Here is a 19,672-nt window from a genome sequence, read left to right as displayed (position 1 = left end):
GTTATAAATTGAGTTACAATTCAGTGAGTAAAATAAGTATTTGATCCCCAAGCAAAACATGACTTAGTACTTGGTGGAGAAACCCTTGTTGGCAAGCACAGAGTAAAGACTTTTCTTGTAGTTGGTTACCAGGTTTGCACATTTCTTGAGGGATTTTGGTCCACTCTTCTTTACAGATCTTCTCTAAATCCTTAAAGGTTTCTTGTCTGTCACTTGGCAACTCGACGTTTCAGCTCCCTCCATAAATTTTTTACAGTATATGATTAGGTCTGGTGACTGGCTAGGCCACTCTATGACCTTAATGTGCTTCTTCTTGAGCCATTCCTTTGTTGCCTTGGCGGTATGTTTTGGGTCATTGTCATGCTGGAAGACCCATCCATGACCCATCTTTAGTGTTCTAGTTGAGGGAATAAGGTTCTCATTCAAGATTTTACAATACATGGCCCTGTCCATTGGCCCCTCAATGCGGCAAAGTCGGCCTGTAGCTTTAGCAGAGAAACAGCCCCAAAGCATAATGTTTCCACTTCTGTGCTTGACTGTAGGGATGGTGTTCTTAGGGTCATAGTCAGCATTTTTCTTCCTTCAAACATAGTGATTCGAGTTACTGCCAAAGAGCTCAACTTTTTTCTCATCTGACCACAGCACGTTCTCTCAATCCTTCTCTGAATCATTTAGATGCTCATTGGCAAACTTCAGACAGGCCTGTACATGCACCTTCTTGATGAGGGGGACCTTGCGGACGCTGCAGGATTTCAATCCATGGCAGTGTATTGTGTTACCAATGGTTTGTTTTGTGACCGTAGTCCCAACTGCCTTGAGATCGTTCACAAGCTCCTCCCATGTAGTTCTCGGATGATCCCTCACTTTTCCTATGATCATCCTTACCCCATAAGGCGAAATCTTGCACGGAGCTCCAGACCAAGGGTGATTGATGGTTATTTTGTATTTCTTCCATTTGCGAATAATCACTCCAACAGTTGTCTCCTTCTCACCAAGCTTCTTGCTGATGGTCTTGTAGCCCATTCCAACCTTGTGCAGGCTTACAATCTTGTCCCTGATGTCCTTTGACAGCTCTTTGATCTTGCCAATGGTGGTGCCCAAGAAAGAGATTCTGTGGATGAGTGTCTTTTATACACATATCGAGTTGTCGTTAGGAGCACCTTCTTAAATTGACAGGAATAATCTGTGTACCACATGAGCACATAGCCAGTCTGTGGGAGCCAGAATTATTGTTGGTTGGTAGGGGATCAAATACTTATTTTACTCACTGAACTGCAACTCAATTTATAACATTTGTATCATGTGTTTTTTCTGGATATTTGGTTGATATTCTTTCTCCATCATTTAAAATGCACCTATGATAAAATTATAGACATTTCATTTATTTGTAAGTGGGCAAACTTACAAAATCTGCAGGGGATCAAATAATTATTTTCTCCAATCTATCTATCTATCTATCTATCTATCTATCTATCTATCTATCTATCTATCTATCTATCTATCTTTGCTCTGTGAACATATATGAACCACACTATTCAACATTCCCATTCTTGCCCTCTAGTTGGACAGCTCTGTAATCACTGGAAACGCTATTGGTGATCCTGAAAGTGCAAATAAAAGTCTGATCAAGAGATGGTGTGAAACAGAAAAGAAAAATGTAAGTGTCCAGTTCCCCAGGTGTTGTTGATTAAAAAGCATATTCACTCTTTTTTTAAATCACAACTGTTCATTGCCTACATCATGGCAATATTGTATCAAATATTGCAGAGGAGGACCAAACAGGTTTAATAGATCTTGCACACATATTAATCTTTAATAGTAATGTTAGAAAGTATGTTTGTGTAGACCTGGGCAAAAAAAATTCAACAAGTTCTTTTCTATATTTCACATTTTCTAGGTGACTGAGTACTTACCTGTTATTAACCTGACTGACTGCAGCATAGTTTCCTGCATCACCAACGCAACTGGAACTTTTGTAGAAAGTATCACCACAGCAGAAGAAAACATAAAAAGATGTAAGTGTGAAATCAGAGCCTTCTGGTTGTTAGAAAATACCCCATAGCTTATATAGACAGAGGACAATAAGGCATTTTGTACATGGGCGCTTAGCAGCTCCTGTGTGCTGAGGCATAAAACCCCAGCGTTTGCTAGCACCCAAGGAACTGCACATGCCGCATACAGATGCCAATACAATCTAATGTACATGGCACGCCCCTTACTTTTTTTGTGGAGAAATGCCATACACCCATACATAGGTAAATGTCGATTCAGAAGCCATCATTTTTTTCCCAAGCAAAGTGTGTACAGCCATTCACTTGTATACATGGCACTTGTGGCTCCCCTAGCACAAGAAAGCACCAGTGATTTTACGCCTCATCATACAGAAGCTGCTAAGCATGCATGTGCATGAGGCCTAACATTGATGTGCAAGACTTTCTGTAAAGAATTATATGTATTCATTACATGTATCATTATCAAGATATCACTAATACAGTAGATGGAATCATGATATATATTTTAAATAGAAGGTAATGTAGACATCTATGACTAATCTCTTTTTCTTCAACCAGGTATTCATATTTTTGCACACATCAATCTCCCAGACATAGCGGTGGGCTTCATCCTCCTGACTGCATCATTGTTGGTGCTTTGCACATGCCTCATCCTCATCGTCAAAATTCTTAACTCTGTCTTGAAGGGTCAGATTGCACAAGTCATCAAGAAGATCATTAATGCAGGTGAAAAATTTAGACTCACAACTGTGCTCAAATAAGTATGTGGCACTTTCCTTGGCTGCAGTCTAAGTCTTCATTGACACCAGTGGGGCCATATGTATATATCATTTTGCCACCTAATTAATGTTTTTCTTTTCTACAAGCTCTGTCCATTTTATTATGTGATTAATGGATTAAAGAATATTGCTAGAATGTGCTATTAGAGGCAGCATATGGCCTGGTGAATATGTAAAGATAATATTCAGCTATCCAGGCCAACCTACCGATGAAATCTGAGAAGGCTTAATGTTTTCCAAAGTCTTCTGAGTCCCCTCAACATTCTCTGCACCCTTTAGTGCTGGTACTGAATATAGTAAAAAATAACCAGAGGTGGTCAGAAGAAAGAAACAAAATAAAGAGAATTGTATTAATGTTGGGGTGGGTTGTAAGGCAGCTCCGAGTGCCCCTACGCTGCATACACCCTGCACACCAGATCTGATATTCTTGGAAACATTTCAAAAACATATTCAACCCAAACTCTGTGACTACTTCCTTCAGAGTTTGGTTTAAAGTGGTTTAAGGGTTATAAACCCTGTCTTTTTTTTCCATCTTCCCCTTTGGGAATATTTCCCTTTACTTCCTATCCCAAAGCTAAACAGGAAATGAGAGGAAATCTACTCAAAGTGAGGGAATCCCTGGTTTCCACCAGGGTCACAAGAACTGGCATTCTTTTTGGAAGATTTCCCCTTTTATTCCTGTTTTAATGACAACACAAAATTTGTGATTTTCTTTCACTCCCACGTTTAGTGATAATAGTGAACATGACAAATAGAGAGGCTGAATCTCCCTAATGGGGGCACAGATAGCAGTGAAAGACTGACAGGTCTTCTCATCCCTCTCCACTCTATCCAAAACGAAAAAAAAGTTTTGCCTACAAGAATTAATGCAATGTGGTGTCATTTATTTTCAATAGCACCCCAAGCACTAAAGCAACGCAATGTTGAGCATCTTTTTTCTGGTACAGACACATCACGTTTTTGCACCAGACACATCGAAACAAAAAGATGTGAATGGGCTCTTTATACTAGGAAACTCCAGACGGGTAGATTTTAAATCCTGAAAAACAGAAATAAGTGAGCGCTTGAAATAGATATAATGAGCAGCGGCTGTACACCAAAAAGGCACCGTATCAAACCTTCAAGGACATGAATATAAAAAAGGGGGGGGTGCAGCGCTACATAACTTAGCAAAATGATAAGTCAAACACAGATAATGAACAATAAAACAGTGACTATGTGTTAATAAGGCCACTGAATGGTGGCTATGAAGTGAGGGAAGTGAAACAGTCCAATGGAGGAGTGCTCTCAAGATCCAGGATGATCCTCAGACGTCCAGTATTAGGAACCGTCAGGTGATAAAAAATGTAAAGACTGCGCACTCACCAGATACGCAATCTTTATGCGCATTTGTGTGAAATATCACCGGACCTCCTGTGTCATCATCCTGGTCTGGTCAGATCTGGTCAGCATATCCTCCCTTGCCTGGTACCCGGATAGATGCAGCTATTCCATGGATCTGGCTGGCTCCCACCAGAACTCAAATAAATAGAAAAGGCCACATAGTGTGATATCCTCAGGTATCTTTATTGTAGGCAAAGGATAGCAGGAAAACCAACATGTAAAGTATTACTGACCCAGATACAAATCAAAGATGGCCGCCGGGGCCCCTCGTGGTGCCGGCGGTGAGGCGTCCAACCTGCTGTAGCTCTCCCTGACGCGTTTCGAGCGAAGGCTCGTACTCATAGGGGTGCAGCTTACAGTGGTGGACGCAAATGACAATGTTTAAATACGAGCGATGGCGCATGCGCAATACGTCATGCGCCATCTTTCCTGTGCTGAATGTCCGCGCGACGGGCGCCATTTTATTGTAGCCCAACCCGATGGCGCATGCGCAAACGCCCTGTCATCGGGTACACGGAGACAACCAGCAGAAACGAATGCTATGAGCACCAGGGATGACTCAATCAAATGCTATAAGCACCAGAGATGATCCAATCAATAATTCAACGCTATAGATCACCTACGTGGAAACAAACCAAGATGATATAATTATGGGCAAGAACAAAGATGGATCTTGATTAACAGATCCAAAGTCATGTTATATAGCCCATGCTTATCACAACAACAATAATGCAAATATATAAATACTTCATATGAATAACTATATTCACATAAAAATTAAATAAAAAATTAAAAAATTAAAAGATTATAATTCATGTGAGAGCCTGGTGGTCATGCATATATAAACGTTGGCAAATATATAAAGTCTGCCAAACATGAACATAAGCACATCATAAGTACCCATATATATAAATATTATATCTGAATACTAAAAAGCCAAAAATACATAAATCCACAGTATATATAATCAATGCAGATATAAAATAATACATACATCTATAGACCCGTCGGTCATTAGTGCATGCAGAAAGTTAGAATAATAAAACATTAAATATTAAAATTACCTGAATCACAAAAATATATCGTCAAAATGACAGAGGAATAAAGCCATATAATGTTAAGTGAAATACACACTAAGATCAATGGCAAAAATTCATATGTGTATATAGAAAGATATCTGGATAGTCCTAATCAGCTGTTATCAATAAAACTATTGATATCCAGTTCTATATTAAGTCCATTGGGGCGCATACAGTCCATCTGGAATATCCATTTTGTTTCCATTTGCGAGACTGCTCTTTTCTTATTTATGCCTCTCCAATGGGCTTGTACAGTATCAATACCTACAAACTGCAATGAAGATGGGTCCCTGTTATGATGGGTCCTGTAGTGTAATGATAAAGAATGATCTTTAAAGCCCTTCTTAATGTTGTTAACGTGTTCACGGAGTCTATCCCTAAGTCTTCTGATGGTGCGCCCAACGTACTGTTTTTTGCACGGACATTGCAAAAGATACACGACATTTTTGCTGTAGCATGATATAAAGTTATTAATTTTAAATGTCCTGCCAGTACTAGTTGATATAAAATTATCGACCCTCTTTTTCCTTTTGCCATTACAGGTGCAAATAATACACTTGTTGCATGGGAAGAAACCAGTAATATTATTCAAAAAGGAAGTGTTCCTAGGAGGGTCGATAATATTTGGGGCTATAAGATTTCTCAGAGATTGTGCTCTTCTATAGGTGATCTCAGGTCTATCAGGAAGAATATTAGTTAGCACTGGATCCGCCTTCAAAATCTTCCAGTTCTGATTAATGATTCTAGAAATCGTCCTGTATTGTCTAGAGAAAGTAGTAACAAAGGGACAGATTTTTTGTGACTTTTGTGAGGTATTGTTAGCAAGCAGAGAATCTCTATCCATATTACCTATCTCGTGCATAGTGCGGGTAAGACATATCTCATCGTATCCCTTTTCCAAGAATCTATTTTTTAATATAGATGCTTGTGACAGAAAAGTATCAACAGAGGTACAATTTCTTCTCAGCCTTAAGAATTGCCCTTTCGGTATGTTTGAAAGCCATAGTGGGTGATGACAACTGCTAATGGGAATGTATCCGTTCCGATCTGTTCCTTTGAAGAAGGAAGAGGTTATTAGGGTACCCTCTTGGTTCATTAATGTCAGATCCAAGAAATTCACACTAGTCTTACTGTAATCAAAGGTTAATTTAATATTTAAGGTGTTGTTGTTAAGGGTACCGAAAAAATTAACCAATGTTTGTTCATCTCCTTTCCAAATAAGCAGTATATCATCGATATATCGCCTATAGAAATATAATTCTGGCCAATCCCTGGCATATATAATGTCCTCCTCCCATCTAGCCATGAACAAATTTGCCAGGCTTGGAGCGAATTTCGCTCCCATAGCCACGCCCCTAGTTTGTAGATAAAAATTACTATCATACCAAAAATAGTTTCTAGTCATAGCGAAATCCAGAAGGTCCATGAGACCAAAAATATCTGATGATGTTTTTAATATAGAACAAGAATCTGATGACATTAAGGGACTATTTACACAGCTCCATAACCTAACCTCATCTGAGGTTAGAACATTGTGGGATATTTCCTTTTTAGATAAATATATTAAGGAACAAATGGTCCCTCGGTCCTTGAGATGGAATGTCCCCCCTGAAACAGGAGACACTAACAGCATAGTAGAATGGTCACAGTATTTTAATTTGGCTGGGCTAGATCTACTTAAGTTTTTAATTACACGGAAAAAGAAGAAAATTATCTATCTAGACACGGAAATTAATAAAGTACGAGAGAAACTCATTCCATTTAAAGATAGGAATGATTATCAATCAGAATCTGAGAAACTTAAACAATTTTTAGAACATACTGAAAAGGAACAAAAGACAAAAAAATGTAAGAAATACATACGTGATCATAGGGACTATACCGAAAATAAAGTTTTTAAATGGCAAACAGACTTAGATGAACCCATGAATGAGCCTCCTATACCCATGGAGACTAATTCATATACATCTAAACCAAAGAAAAATAACAAAGGCGGGAAGGTCCCTAATCATTCTCGTCATACATATCATCACCAATCTCAGCCATCTGGGGAAACTAGGGTCACTTACAATAGTAATATACCCACGTCTAATCGTTTTGAACCACTGAGGACTAATGTCAGACGACAATATAGGCTCAAGAAATTATGAGTGGTATCCCAATCAAGGTTATAGGGATAACCAATTTAAAAGACCATTTCAACAACAGGGTAATAGACCCCCCAACAATAATTATAACAGAGGATATGGCAATTATAACTCCCCGAGAAGGAATTATGGAGCCCCATATAGACATGACGAGTTCAGGACACCTACACCTAGAACACCTCAGCAGCCATTTAGGCAGCCACCATATGCCCCACCATATAGAAATGACACCTATTATCCTCCTACAACTAACCATTCCACATATCAAAATGAGAATTGGAATCCCACTCCGGTTCATTTTTTAGACCAGGAAAGCTCACGCAAAAGAAACGTTTGAGCAGGGGAAAAAGGGGAGGCAAAAGGGTAAACAAACCCAAAAAAGAGGAAACTATAAAGGGTAAGGGGATTTTCAATCTTAGTGGGAAAGTATTAACTTCCCAAGAGTTGGACCTATTAGATAGAGGATTAAAATTTGCACCAAATAACAAATTGGACAAATTTCATACATATATTGACATACATAGATTTGTAAGATCAATATCTTTGAAAAAATATTTTCATTCGAATCCTATCGTTAGAAATAATACTAGCATGAATACCTATTCTAACTTAAGGAATGCGTCCCTATTCAATCCTCCCCCACAAAATTATAGTTATATCAATGCCTTTAAAGAAACGGTACTGAAGGATTTAGCTGCTGTGAAGGTAAAGAACCATAAAAATCATCATGGGACTTCCAAAGCTATTAACTCCCTCCTTGACCAGAAAGACCTAGTCATAAGGCCTGCGGATAAAGGAGGAGGAGTTGTATTAATGAATAAAGATAGCTACAATAAGGAAGTATATAATATTCTTGGAGATGTAGATACATATTGCCGTCTACCAAAGAATCCTTTGAGTACATATAAAAAATCACTTAAAAACATTATTGCCAAAGGCTATTCGGATAATGTGATAAACAAGAAAGAGAAGGAGTTCTTATGTCCATCGGCTCCTAGGATACCAGTCATGTACATTCTCCCTAAAATACATAAAAATCTAGAGAACCCTCCCGGTAGACCTATCATAAGCGGTATTGGATCTCTGTGTTCTCGAGTAGGACAATACATAGATCATTTCCTACAACCGCTAGTACGGAAAACGCCATCCTATCTGAGAGACACTAAACAAGTGTTACAAGATATCCAAGGTCTTTGTGTTGATAATGATACATTTCTAGTTACAGCTGATGTGGCTTCTCTGTACACGAGCATTGACCACACAGAGGGTATGCAAGCAGTGGATTTTTATCTTAATGAATCTACTCTGCCTCTTTTACATAAAAAACTTATACTTACCCTTCTGGATTTTGCTATGACTAGAAACTATTTTTGGTATGATAGTAATTTTTATCTACAAACTAGGGGCGTGGCTATGGGAGCGAAATTCGCTCCAAGCCTGGCAAATTTGTTCATGGCTAGATGGGAGGAGGACATTATATATGCCAGGGATTGGCCAGAATTATATTTCTATAGGCGATATATCGATGATATACTGCTTATTTGGAAAGGAGATGAACAAACATTGGTTAATTTTTTCGGTACCCTTAACAACAACACCTTAAATATTAAATTAACCTTTGATTACAGTAAGACTAGTGTGAATTTCTTGGATCTGACATTAATGAACCAAGAGGGTACCCTAATAACCTCTTCCTTCTTCAAAGGAACAGATCGGAACGGATACATTCCCATTAGCAGTTGTCATCACCCACTATGGCTTTCAAACATACCGAAAGGGCAATTCTTAAGGCTGAGAAGAAATTGTACCTCTGTTGATACTTTTCTGTCACAAGCATCTATATTAAAAAATAGATTCTTGGAAAAGGGATACGATGAGATATGTCTTACCCGCACTATGCACGAGATAGGTAATATGGATAGAGATTCTCTGCTTGCTAACAATACCTCACAAAAGTCACAAAAAATCTGTCCCTTTGTTACTACTTTCTCTAGACAATACAGGACGATTTCTAGAATCATTAATCAGAACTGGAAGATTTTGAAGGCGGATCCAGTGCTAACTAATATTCTTCCTGATAGACCTGAGATCACCTATAGAAGAGCACAATCTCTGAGAAATCTTATAGCCCCAAATATTATCGACCCTCCTAGGAACACTTCCTTTTTGAATAATATTACTGGTTTCTTCCCATGCAACAAGTGTATTATTTGCACCTGTAATGGCAAAAGGAAAAAGAGGGTCGATAATTTTATATCAACTAGTACTGGCAGGACATTTAAAATTAATAACTTTATATCATGCTACAGCAAAAATGTCGTGTATCTTTTGCAATGTCCGTGCAAAAAACAGTACGTTGGGCGCACCATCAGAAGACTTAGGGATAGACTCCGTGAACACGTTAACAACATTAAGAAGGGCTTTAAAGATCATTCTTTATCATTACACTACAGGACCCATCATAACAGGGACCCATCTTCATTGCAGTTTGTAGGTATTGATACTGTACAAGCCCATTGGAGAGGCATAAATAAGAAAAGAGCAGTCTCGCAAATGGAAACAAAATGGATATTCCAGATGGACTGTATGCGCCCCAATGGACTTAATATAGAACTGGATATCAATAGTTTTATTGATAACAGCTGATTAGGACTATCCAGATATCTTTCTATATACACATATGAATTTTTGCCATTGATCTTAGTGTGTATTTCACTTAACATTATATGGCTTTATTCCTCTGTCATTTTGACGATATATTTTTGTGATTCAGGTAATTTTAATATTTAATGTTTTATTATTCTAACTTTCTGCATGCACTAATGACCGACGGGTCTATAGATGTATGTATTATTTTATATCTGCATTGATTATATATACTGTGGATTTATGTATTTTTGGCTTTTTAGTATTCAGATATAATATTTATATATATGGGTACTTATGATGTGCTTATGTTCATGTTTGGCAGACTTTATATATTTGCCAACGTTTATATATGCATGACCACCAGGCTCTCACATGAATTATAATCTTTTAATTTTTTAATTTTTTATGTGAATATAGTTATTCATATGAAGTATTTATATATTTGCATTATTGTTGTTGTGATAAGCATGGGCTATATAACATGACTTTGGATCTGTTAATCAAGATCCATCTTTGTTCTTGCCCATAATTATATCATCTTGGTTTGTTTCCACGTAGGTGATCTATAGCGTTGAATTATTGATTGGATCATCTCTGGTGCTTATAGCATTTGATTGAGTCATCCCTGGTGCTCATAGCATTCGTTTCTGCTGGTTGTCTCCGTGTACCCGATGACAGGGCGTTTGCGCATGCGCCATCGGGTTGGGCTACAATAAAATGGCGCCCGTCGCGCGGACATTCAGCACAGGAAAGATGGCGCATGACGTATTGCGCATGCGCCATCGCTCGTATTTAAACATTGTCATTTGCGTCCACCACTGTAAGCTGCACCCCTATGAGTACGAGCCTTCGCTCGAAACGCGTCAGGGAGAGCTACAGCAGGTTGGACGCCTCACCGCCGGCACCACGAGGGGCCCCGGCGGCCATCTTTGATTTGTATCTGGGTCAGTAATACTTTGCATGTTGGTTTTCCTGCTATCCTTTGCCTACAATAAAGATACCTGAGGATATCACACTATGTGGCCTTTTCTATTTATTTGAGTTCTGGTGGGAGCCAGCCAGATCCATGGAATAGCTGCATCTATCCGGGTACCAGGCAAGGGAGGATATGCTGACCAGATCTGACCAGACCAGGATGATGACACAGGAGGTCCGGTGATATTTCACACAAATGCGCATAAAGATTGCGTACCTGACGGTTCCTAATACTGGACGTCTGAGGATCATCCTGGATCTTAAGAGCACTCCTCCATTGGACTGTTTCACTTCCCTCACTTCATAGCCACCATTCAGTGGCCTTATTAACATATAGTCACTGTTTTATTGTTCATTATCTGTGTTTGACTTATCATTTTGCTAAGTTATGTAGCGCTGCACCCCCCCCCCCTTTTTTATATTCAGATTTTAAATCCTGTTGTCTGTAAAGATTTAATATTATTAAAATATGCAACAAAATTGTTTAAAAAAACATCAAAATTAATTCAAATGACAAACCACAAAGCATTTTCAAAGTGTAAGTGGAATAGAGCTGGGCAGGGGGCTGCAAGTGACAGGTAGAAGCTAACTCACTACAGAACATCTACATACATTCTAGGTATGGTACTATGCTGTCTCTACCTACAGCAACCAATCAGTCTTCCTTTCAGATCTGAATAGCCAGCATAAACTTTCAAACAACATACCACATTTTATAATTCATTGTGACTAAGTGCAATACCTCTGTATCGCTTAGATGTCATTAAGATGTCACCACTTTACTGTGCTGCTAATATCTGTTTGATAACTAAAGAGAAACATTTACCGACGAATAAAAAGCATTACACAATAAAAAAATGTGATACATATTTATGGCGTAATGCCCATGATGCACCACCCATCGATACAAGTGCTGCTGCCACAACCGGTGCAGTTACTACAAGTAGCGCTGCAAATATTTTTCTGAATATTGTCAAACACAATGTTGTACTGTTTCAAAATCTCACATACATCTATCACATTAACTAATTAAAATACCAATAACTTTACAATGCAGCATACTGTTCACATGCTTATTTAAGTAAAAATATAATTTTTTTTTACCTATTTGCACACAGACTTTCCATTCCCATTCAGCTGGCTCACTGGATATTTGGCAATCCTCATTGGTGCTGTGATGACATTTGTGGTCCAGAGTAGTTCCGTTTTCACTGCTGCTATTGTACCTCTGATGGGTGAGTAATTTTCATTAATTTTTATTAAATGACATTTATCCTTCCAAGCTTTTGTAGTATTCCTTTAAAATACTGGAGTGAAATTTACAGAATTCCGCTGTATCAGCTTAACCGCTTCTACCAAGAGTGCCAATCAGGCTGTACTGCCAGTAAGGATTGGCACCATCAATGATAATGCTATTTCAGATCTGGCTTCAGGCAGAACAATAAAAAATAATGTTCTTTAGCAATGGAAAAACATTCCACATTAATAGTTATGCAACCAAAATTAGTGTATGCTATAAATTGCCTCCAGCATTGTTCCTGTTTCTTCTTGCTGGGGGCTACCATTTTGCTAAAGCCCAGAGCCCCTGAGCAGCAGTAAATCTTTAGGCTGTCAGCAGATCTGCCTCTACATTTTCGGCACAGTGCTGAAAAATAGAGAGCAACTGAGCATGTGCAGAGCAGGGCGAGACAGTGTTTTACTGGATTTTAAACAGTGTACAGTAGGTATTTATTTTTAATGTTTTACATTGCTATACCTGCAAAAGGGGCCAGCACAGGGGTGTATCTTCCACGAGGTAAACAAGATGTTTGCCTTGGGCAGCATTTTTCCAGGGGGGCAGCGGTGAAGAGACACAGGTGACTGAGGATGGGGACCAGGCAAGGTACTACATGGGACCTGAGAGAGGCAGTGTAAGGGTGCGGGCAGAGGCTGACTGTTGTTCCCGAGCATTTATTTATACCTGGCGGAGTGCACCGCACAAGTACAACACCGGCCTTTCCTGATCATGTCTCCAGCGATGGCCAGCTCGTTTCATTCAGGGGAGCTGTGAAGGTGAGTGCTGGAAAAATCTCTCTCTCCCCCTCTTCAGGGGAGGGGGATTTTTTAGATACCTAGGGCAGCACAAAATCTAGATGCACCACTGGGCCAGCATGAAGTGATCTAGCAGGACTTCATTTTCTGACTACAGTTCCGCTTTGAAGTGTATCTAATGCTAAAATTTGCATTTACATTTTCATGTCAGACATACTATACCAGGGGTCTGCAACCTTTAAGACATAAAGAGCCACTTGGACCCATTTCCGAAGGGAAAAAAAAGACTGGGAGCCGCAAAACCATTGCAACATTTAAAACAAATCCAACACTGCATATATTGTTTCTTACCTTAATGCAGTGGTGGGCAACCTTTTTTTTCAACTGAGCCAAATCTCGCCAAAACCACGATTGAAATTTATTTTGAGAGCCACATTTTTAAAACTGAAAATACATCCCCCATATAGTAATTCATCCCCCATAGTAATTCATCCTCATATAGTAATTCATCCCCCATATAGTAATTCATCCCCCATAGTAATTCATCCCCCATATAGTAATTCATCCCCCATAGTAATTCATCCCCCATATAGTAATTCATCCCCCATAGTAATTCATCCCCCATATAGTAATTCATCCCCCATATAGTAATTCATCCTCCATATAGTAATTCATCCCCCATATAGTAATTCATCCCCCATAGTAATTCATCCCCCATATAGTAATTCATCCCCCCTATAGTAATTCATTCCCCATATTGTGTCAATTCACTTACCTTTGCTCCGCGCGTTCCTCTCGCCGTGTTCCCGTGCCGTTCCGGTCTTCAGGGCGGACTGTGAGAGGAGAGGAGTTCGTCACGCTGCCCCGCCTACATCCTGGCTGCCCCACCTACATCCTGACAGCCAATGTTTGCCACGCTCCGCGGGCCGGATTAAAAGGTCCGCAGGGCCGTAGTTTGCCCATTGCTGGGCTAGCTGCAGAGTCCTGACTTTTGGGGCGGCCGCCCGAGAGGAGGGAGGGGAGCGGGCGCCCGGCACACAGAAGAGCCGCATTGAAGTGTGTAAAGAGGCCGCATGTGGCTCGCGAGCCGCGGCTGCCTGTCACCTGGTGGGCAGTGTGCTCCGGAGCCGCAGCAAAGGTGAAAAAGAGCCGCATGCGGCTCTGGAGCCGCAGGTTGCCGACACCCGTACTATACAGTTGTTGGATATCATTTTTATCTCTGTGTGAATGCAATTATCTTATTACATAACATACACACACATGTATAGATGGATGTGTCAATACAAAAAAAGACCTATATTATAGGAAATAAAGGACCTAGCTCACAAACTATTTGAAATAAGGCCCCTGTCAATATAGCAATCTACAATAACAAAACACTGATTTGCCAAAGCAAAGTATAACAGCCTTATTTTAGGCTTAGCTGTAGGTACAAGTAAACAGTGGGGACTTTACAACCACTTTAATAATCAAATTACAAATCAGCCTTCCTATTTCTCAATGGATTACCCTGAAATTCTTTACCCTGCATGAGTGAGAATCCCTGAGTATTCCACACTGTCTCTTTTATTAGCCCCAATAAAGGAACAATAACCCCAAACAATGAAGTCATATATTTCTCATTCAGGTCCCAACCCTGGATTCGTGTATAATTTATATTATATACTGTATATATATATATATATATATATATATACACATACATATATATACACAGTATGTATATATATATATATATATATATATATATATACTGTATGCACTGTGTATAAATGAATAAATATATATATTTATATATATATATATAAATATATATATATATATATATATATATATATATTTATTTATTTTTATTTAGACATATAGTTCATACACAGGCCATACTGGCCATACCTACCTGACGACACTGCAGTGTAAAATCTATAACTTTACCTCCAGCATGATAATATTACTTGTACCTTGAATGTGTCAACTGCAAATGTTAATTCTTTTTAAGTTGCTACAGAGATGGGTAATATACAGATGTTGTCACATTTGCTAAACATACTTTACATACATACAATTCGGTAGGAAATGTTTTATAATAAGTGTCTAATTTTTGCAGGCGTTGGTGTAATCAGCATGAAAAGAGCTTATCCTCTGTTCCTTGGATCTAATATTGGCACCACCACTACAGCTGTTTTAGCGGCCTTAGCCAGCCCCGCGGTATCCCTAAGTGAATCAGTGCAGGTATGATGTCTTGTAATTCCTTACTTGTTCTGAGGTATTTAAAAGGCTGCTAAAATTAGTAGAAAGTACTTGTCGAAATGTTAAAAGAAATGTAGAGTAATTTCAATGTTTTTGTTTTATTCAGGTTAAAGGAGAAGTATAGCCAAAGCTATTTTGGCTAGACTTCTCCTATGGATCACAGGAGTGCAGTTCGTTCTGCACACCTGAGAACCAGTGGGCTTTAGCCCGCCAACGGCTGACATCGCTCAGCTGGTGCAAGTTTGGGAAAGATCCCAACTTTACAGTCAGGATCCACACAGATGCCTGGAACGTTAGGTGGCTCAGCCAATGAGGAGGAAGAGTCCCCAGACAGCAGAGGCTGTTAAGAATGTCGCTGGATCAGGGGGGACACAGGTAAGGATTGGCAGGACTGGGGGGAGCACTGCATACAGAAGGTTTTTTTACCTTGATGCATAGAATACATGAAGGTAAAAAAACTTGAGCCTTTAGAACCACTTTAAATGTAGTGGCTGCATGATCCAGACAATAACACACTTTCTATCATAGGGCGACTCTTCTATATTTGAAGGAGCACTAGAGTCACCTTTGGACAGCTGCATTGTCTGGAAAGGGTTGTGCTAGGTGGACAAAAAGATTTAGAAGGACTTTACATAAGTGACTAAAGCCTAAGTCCATCGAATACCTTTTACCCACTAGCCTACAGGGCACTTATACCCCCTTCCTGCAAGGCCAATTTCCAGCTTTCAGCGCTGTCACACTTTGAATGACAATTGCGCGGTCATGCAACACTATCCATATGAAAGTTTTATCATTTTTTTGAGGCAGATAGAGCTTTCTTTTGGTGATCACCTGTGGGATTTAATCACCTCTGGGATTTTTATTTTTTCTTAAACAAACCAAAAACCACTGAAAATTTTGGGGAAAAAAAAACATTTTTTCTTACTTTTTGTTATACAATTATGTAAATAAGTGATTTTTCTCCTTCACTGATGTGCGCTAATGAGGCTGCAGTGATGGGCACTGATAGCCTGCACTGATGGACACTGATAGGTGGCACTGATGAGGAGGCACTGGTAGGTTGCACTGATGGGCATTGACAGGCATCACTGATGGCACTGAAAAGCAGCACTGATACATGACACTGATACATGGCACTGATATATGGCACTGATAGGCAGCACTGACTGGCACTGATAGGCGGCACTGACTGGCACTGATAGGCGGCACTGACTGGCACTGTTAGGCAGCACTGACTGGCACTTATAGGCGGCACTGACTGGCACTGATAGGCAGCACTGACTGGCACTGATGCGCACTGATAGGCGACACTGACTGGCACTGATCGGTGGCACTGATTGGCAGCACTGATAGGTGGCACTGATTGGCATTGATAGGTGGCACTGACTGGCACTGATGGGTGACATTGAAAGGCAGCTCAGATGGGCACTGATATGTGGCATTGATCTGCACTGGTATGCACTGATATGTGGTATTGATGTGGCACTGATGGGCACTGGCACATGGCACTGATGGGCACTGGCACGTGGCACTGATGAGCACTGACAGGTGGCACTTCTGGGGCCACACTGATCATCAGGGCACACTGATCATACATGTCCCCTTCGCGGAAAGCCGATTACCGGCTCTCCTCTCCTCTCGAGCTGTCAGCGTGACAGCTCGAGAGGAGAGAAATGCCGATAACCGGCATTTCCGTGTTTACATGTGATCAGCTGTGATTGGACACAGCTGATCACATGACCGAGCCGACATCTTTGGCTCTTTCCGTGATCCGCTGTGTCCGAAGGACACAGCGCACCGGCAATCACCACGCTGCGCGCTCCCTGAGCCGCACATGCGCAGTGAGAGTGGTAGGACGTCATGTGACGTCCTATCAGAACGAGAGAACCACCTTGCGCCCGTCTTTGTACTATAGGGCGGGCGGAAGGTGGTTAAAATAGTTACAGAAACCTTTTTTTCCTTTTGGGATAAAGTTTTTACACAAATAAAGAAAAGCTGACTATTGTTTGCACCCCTGAGTGTTAAATGGCTCGTCTTAACCATAAGACTACACCATATATGTTCATTTGTGATTTTGCCTTTATTACAACTTTACGCTTATGGAAAAAGATATGAATTTTTTTGAAGACCTAAGTACTAAATCATAATTCACCTAATACCTCAAATTTTATGAGTAATTGAAAACCTAAAATTCTTTAGTAGTCATCCTCTAGAGTAAATTTCAAAGCAATTGTTCAATTGCAGTGTTATTGTAAACTTTCCGGCTACTAACCAAAGTATATTACAATTTGTACTTCCAAAGACTTATTTGTGAACTTTAGCACAGGAGATAATGACATGGATATCTCAAATGTCCCCAATCAACCTCCCAAGTACTGAACACTGATCAGTTATTAGCTAACAAGACAGATAACGTTGATGAAATGAATTATGCAGTTTGTAATAAAACATTACAAACGTTGATTCTACTCTTATTGTCTCAATAATAAATTAACCCTCTTCTTCTTTATTCTAGGTGGCATTCATTCACCTTTTCTTCAATCTCTCTGGCATTATTCTCTGGTATGTTGTACCATACCTTCGTTTACCGATCCACATAGCCAAAAAATTTGGAGATATTACAGCAAAATACCGTTGGTTTGCAATTCTATACCTCCTCTCGACCTTCCTTATTATACCCCTGGCTGTTTTTGGCCTATCTATGGCTGGATGGATTGTGCTGGCTGCTGTCGGTGGTCCAATTCTGGTGATCATTGCTGCAGTTATAATCATCAGTGTTCTTCAGAAGAAATTGCCAAAATGTTTACCATCTTTCCTGAGAAACTGGGATTTCCTACCTATCTGGCTACACTCATTGGCACCCTGGGACAATCTTTTCTTCACCATGTGTGGATGCTGTTGTAAGAAGTGCTCTCGGCACACAGAAGAGGAAGAAAAGTCAAAAGAACCTCTTCCCGTGAAGGATTCTCCATCCCTTGAGACTTACTGCTATGACAATCCAGACTTTGTTCAATCCCAAGATCTATGAGGGTGCAGCCTTACACCCCTGTGGATCTATATGGACTCATAAACCCTCTTTTCACCAGCCCTACCCTCAATTATTTATGTGAAAGAAAACACTTTATTTTGTATTTTAATATTAATTCATGTTTTTTTAGTACATAATATGGTGCTCTGTTCTAGGACAGAAAGGCCAAAAAGTCAACTGTGACCTGTGGTTGGAGCTGATCATGTTAAACTGGTATATTCTCTTAATACCCCACCAGGGGCCAACTGTTATTATTTAAAGGTCTTCATTGCAGTCTATGCAAGGCTGGCATGAGAGCCGGTTCTTTCCTTCCTGCAGAAAGTAGTCTTAAGTTTATTTAAAGCCAACTAAATTAAGGATAGCTCCTAGATGGAAGTCATACTGTACTGGTCAATCTCAAACCAAATGAGCCAGTAATCTCAGGTTTTTCAGAACAGTTTTGGTAATTCCATCTATATTAGCCTAGGGAATCAGTCAAAGGTAATATGAGCTGTGGTTCTCTGTAAAAATGGTTCATGTTGATTTGTATGAGGACCTTGTGTTAGAAAACAACTTCTGATTGCAAGCTATGAACTCCACTTCTGTGCTAGCCAGTGGGGGATAGAAAACGGCTTTCCAATGGTAAGCTTAATAACGTATGTTGCTGTAGAACACATTCATCCATTTGTGCGCAGCATGTAAAAGGTAATTTATTGTCAGTGTTTTAACAGTTCACTAACTTTTTGCACAGTATGCTACATCTGTCACTCTAAGAGCCTTAGATTGACATAGATTGCTTTCAAACATTACATAAATAAAAATAACACTGGAAAAAAAGCTATATGAACGTTTCACAATTATTTATGTCTATAGAGCGGAGTTAGAGTGGTCCAGACATTCTTGCCGGTCAGCAGAGCATTATGGGTGATTCACTTTTCTTCACTGCAGTAAAGCAATATAGCTGGATCATTGATCATCCCCAAGCTGGGTGCTTGCATAGTGAAGGAGCATCACCCAGGGTCAGGACATGGGGTGGGCAAGAGGGACGGCTGCCCTAGGCGCAGAGGTTTACTGTATGGATGGGCACCAGTGATCTCGTTCTGATACAAGGCATTTTGACAAGTTGATGATTGCTGGGGGAAGCATCTCCTTAGCTTGCACATAATGAAGGGGGGTGCAGTTCGACTTCAATGACCTTGTCCTGGCACTGGTATCACCACAATGAGAATGTCATCACTCTGGCTGCTTTCTCCTCCAGTTAGCAGGCCACTCTATGATAGACTGACAGCTCTCTGCAGTGTATTAGAACCTTATTGGCTAGAGGGTTGCAGCTCCCAGTCTGAAAAGATTTAGAGAGATTTTG

The 19,672-nt window shown here is 40.0% G+C and overlaps 1 protein-coding gene across 1 annotated transcript in view; it reads left to right on the top strand.

The window, feature by feature from the left end:
• Positions 1 to 19,150, top strand: part of LOC149463628 (sodium-dependent phosphate transport protein 2C-like) — a 29,985-nt gene extending 10,835 nt beyond the window's left edge. The window contains exons 8-13 of the mRNA XM_089675208.1: positions 1,562 to 1,657; positions 1,898 to 2,015; positions 2,571 to 2,738; positions 12,143 to 12,259; positions 15,160 to 15,284; positions 17,818 to 19,150. Of these exons, the coding sequence (XP_089531334.1) occupies positions 1,562 to 1,657; positions 1,898 to 2,015; positions 2,571 to 2,738; positions 12,143 to 12,259; positions 15,160 to 15,284; positions 17,818 to 18,330 (1,137 nt within the window). The 3' untranslated portion in view covers positions 18,331 to 19,150. The remainder of the gene's footprint in view (positions 1 to 1,561; positions 1,658 to 1,897; positions 2,016 to 2,570; positions 2,739 to 12,142; positions 12,260 to 15,159; positions 15,285 to 17,817) is intronic.
• Positions 19,151 to 19,672: the final 522 nt, after the last annotated feature.

This window comes from Staurois parvus, unplaced genomic scaffold (assembly GCF_062004578.1).
Source record: "Staurois parvus isolate SC_StPar_1 unplaced genomic scaffold, SC_StPar_1.0 ptg000154l, whole genome shotgun sequence".
Lineage (NCBI taxonomy): Eukaryota > Metazoa > Chordata > Amphibia > Anura > Ranidae > Staurois > Staurois parvus.
Note: the sequence above shows the minus strand (reverse complement) of the source record. Positions and strands in the feature narration are given on the sequence as shown.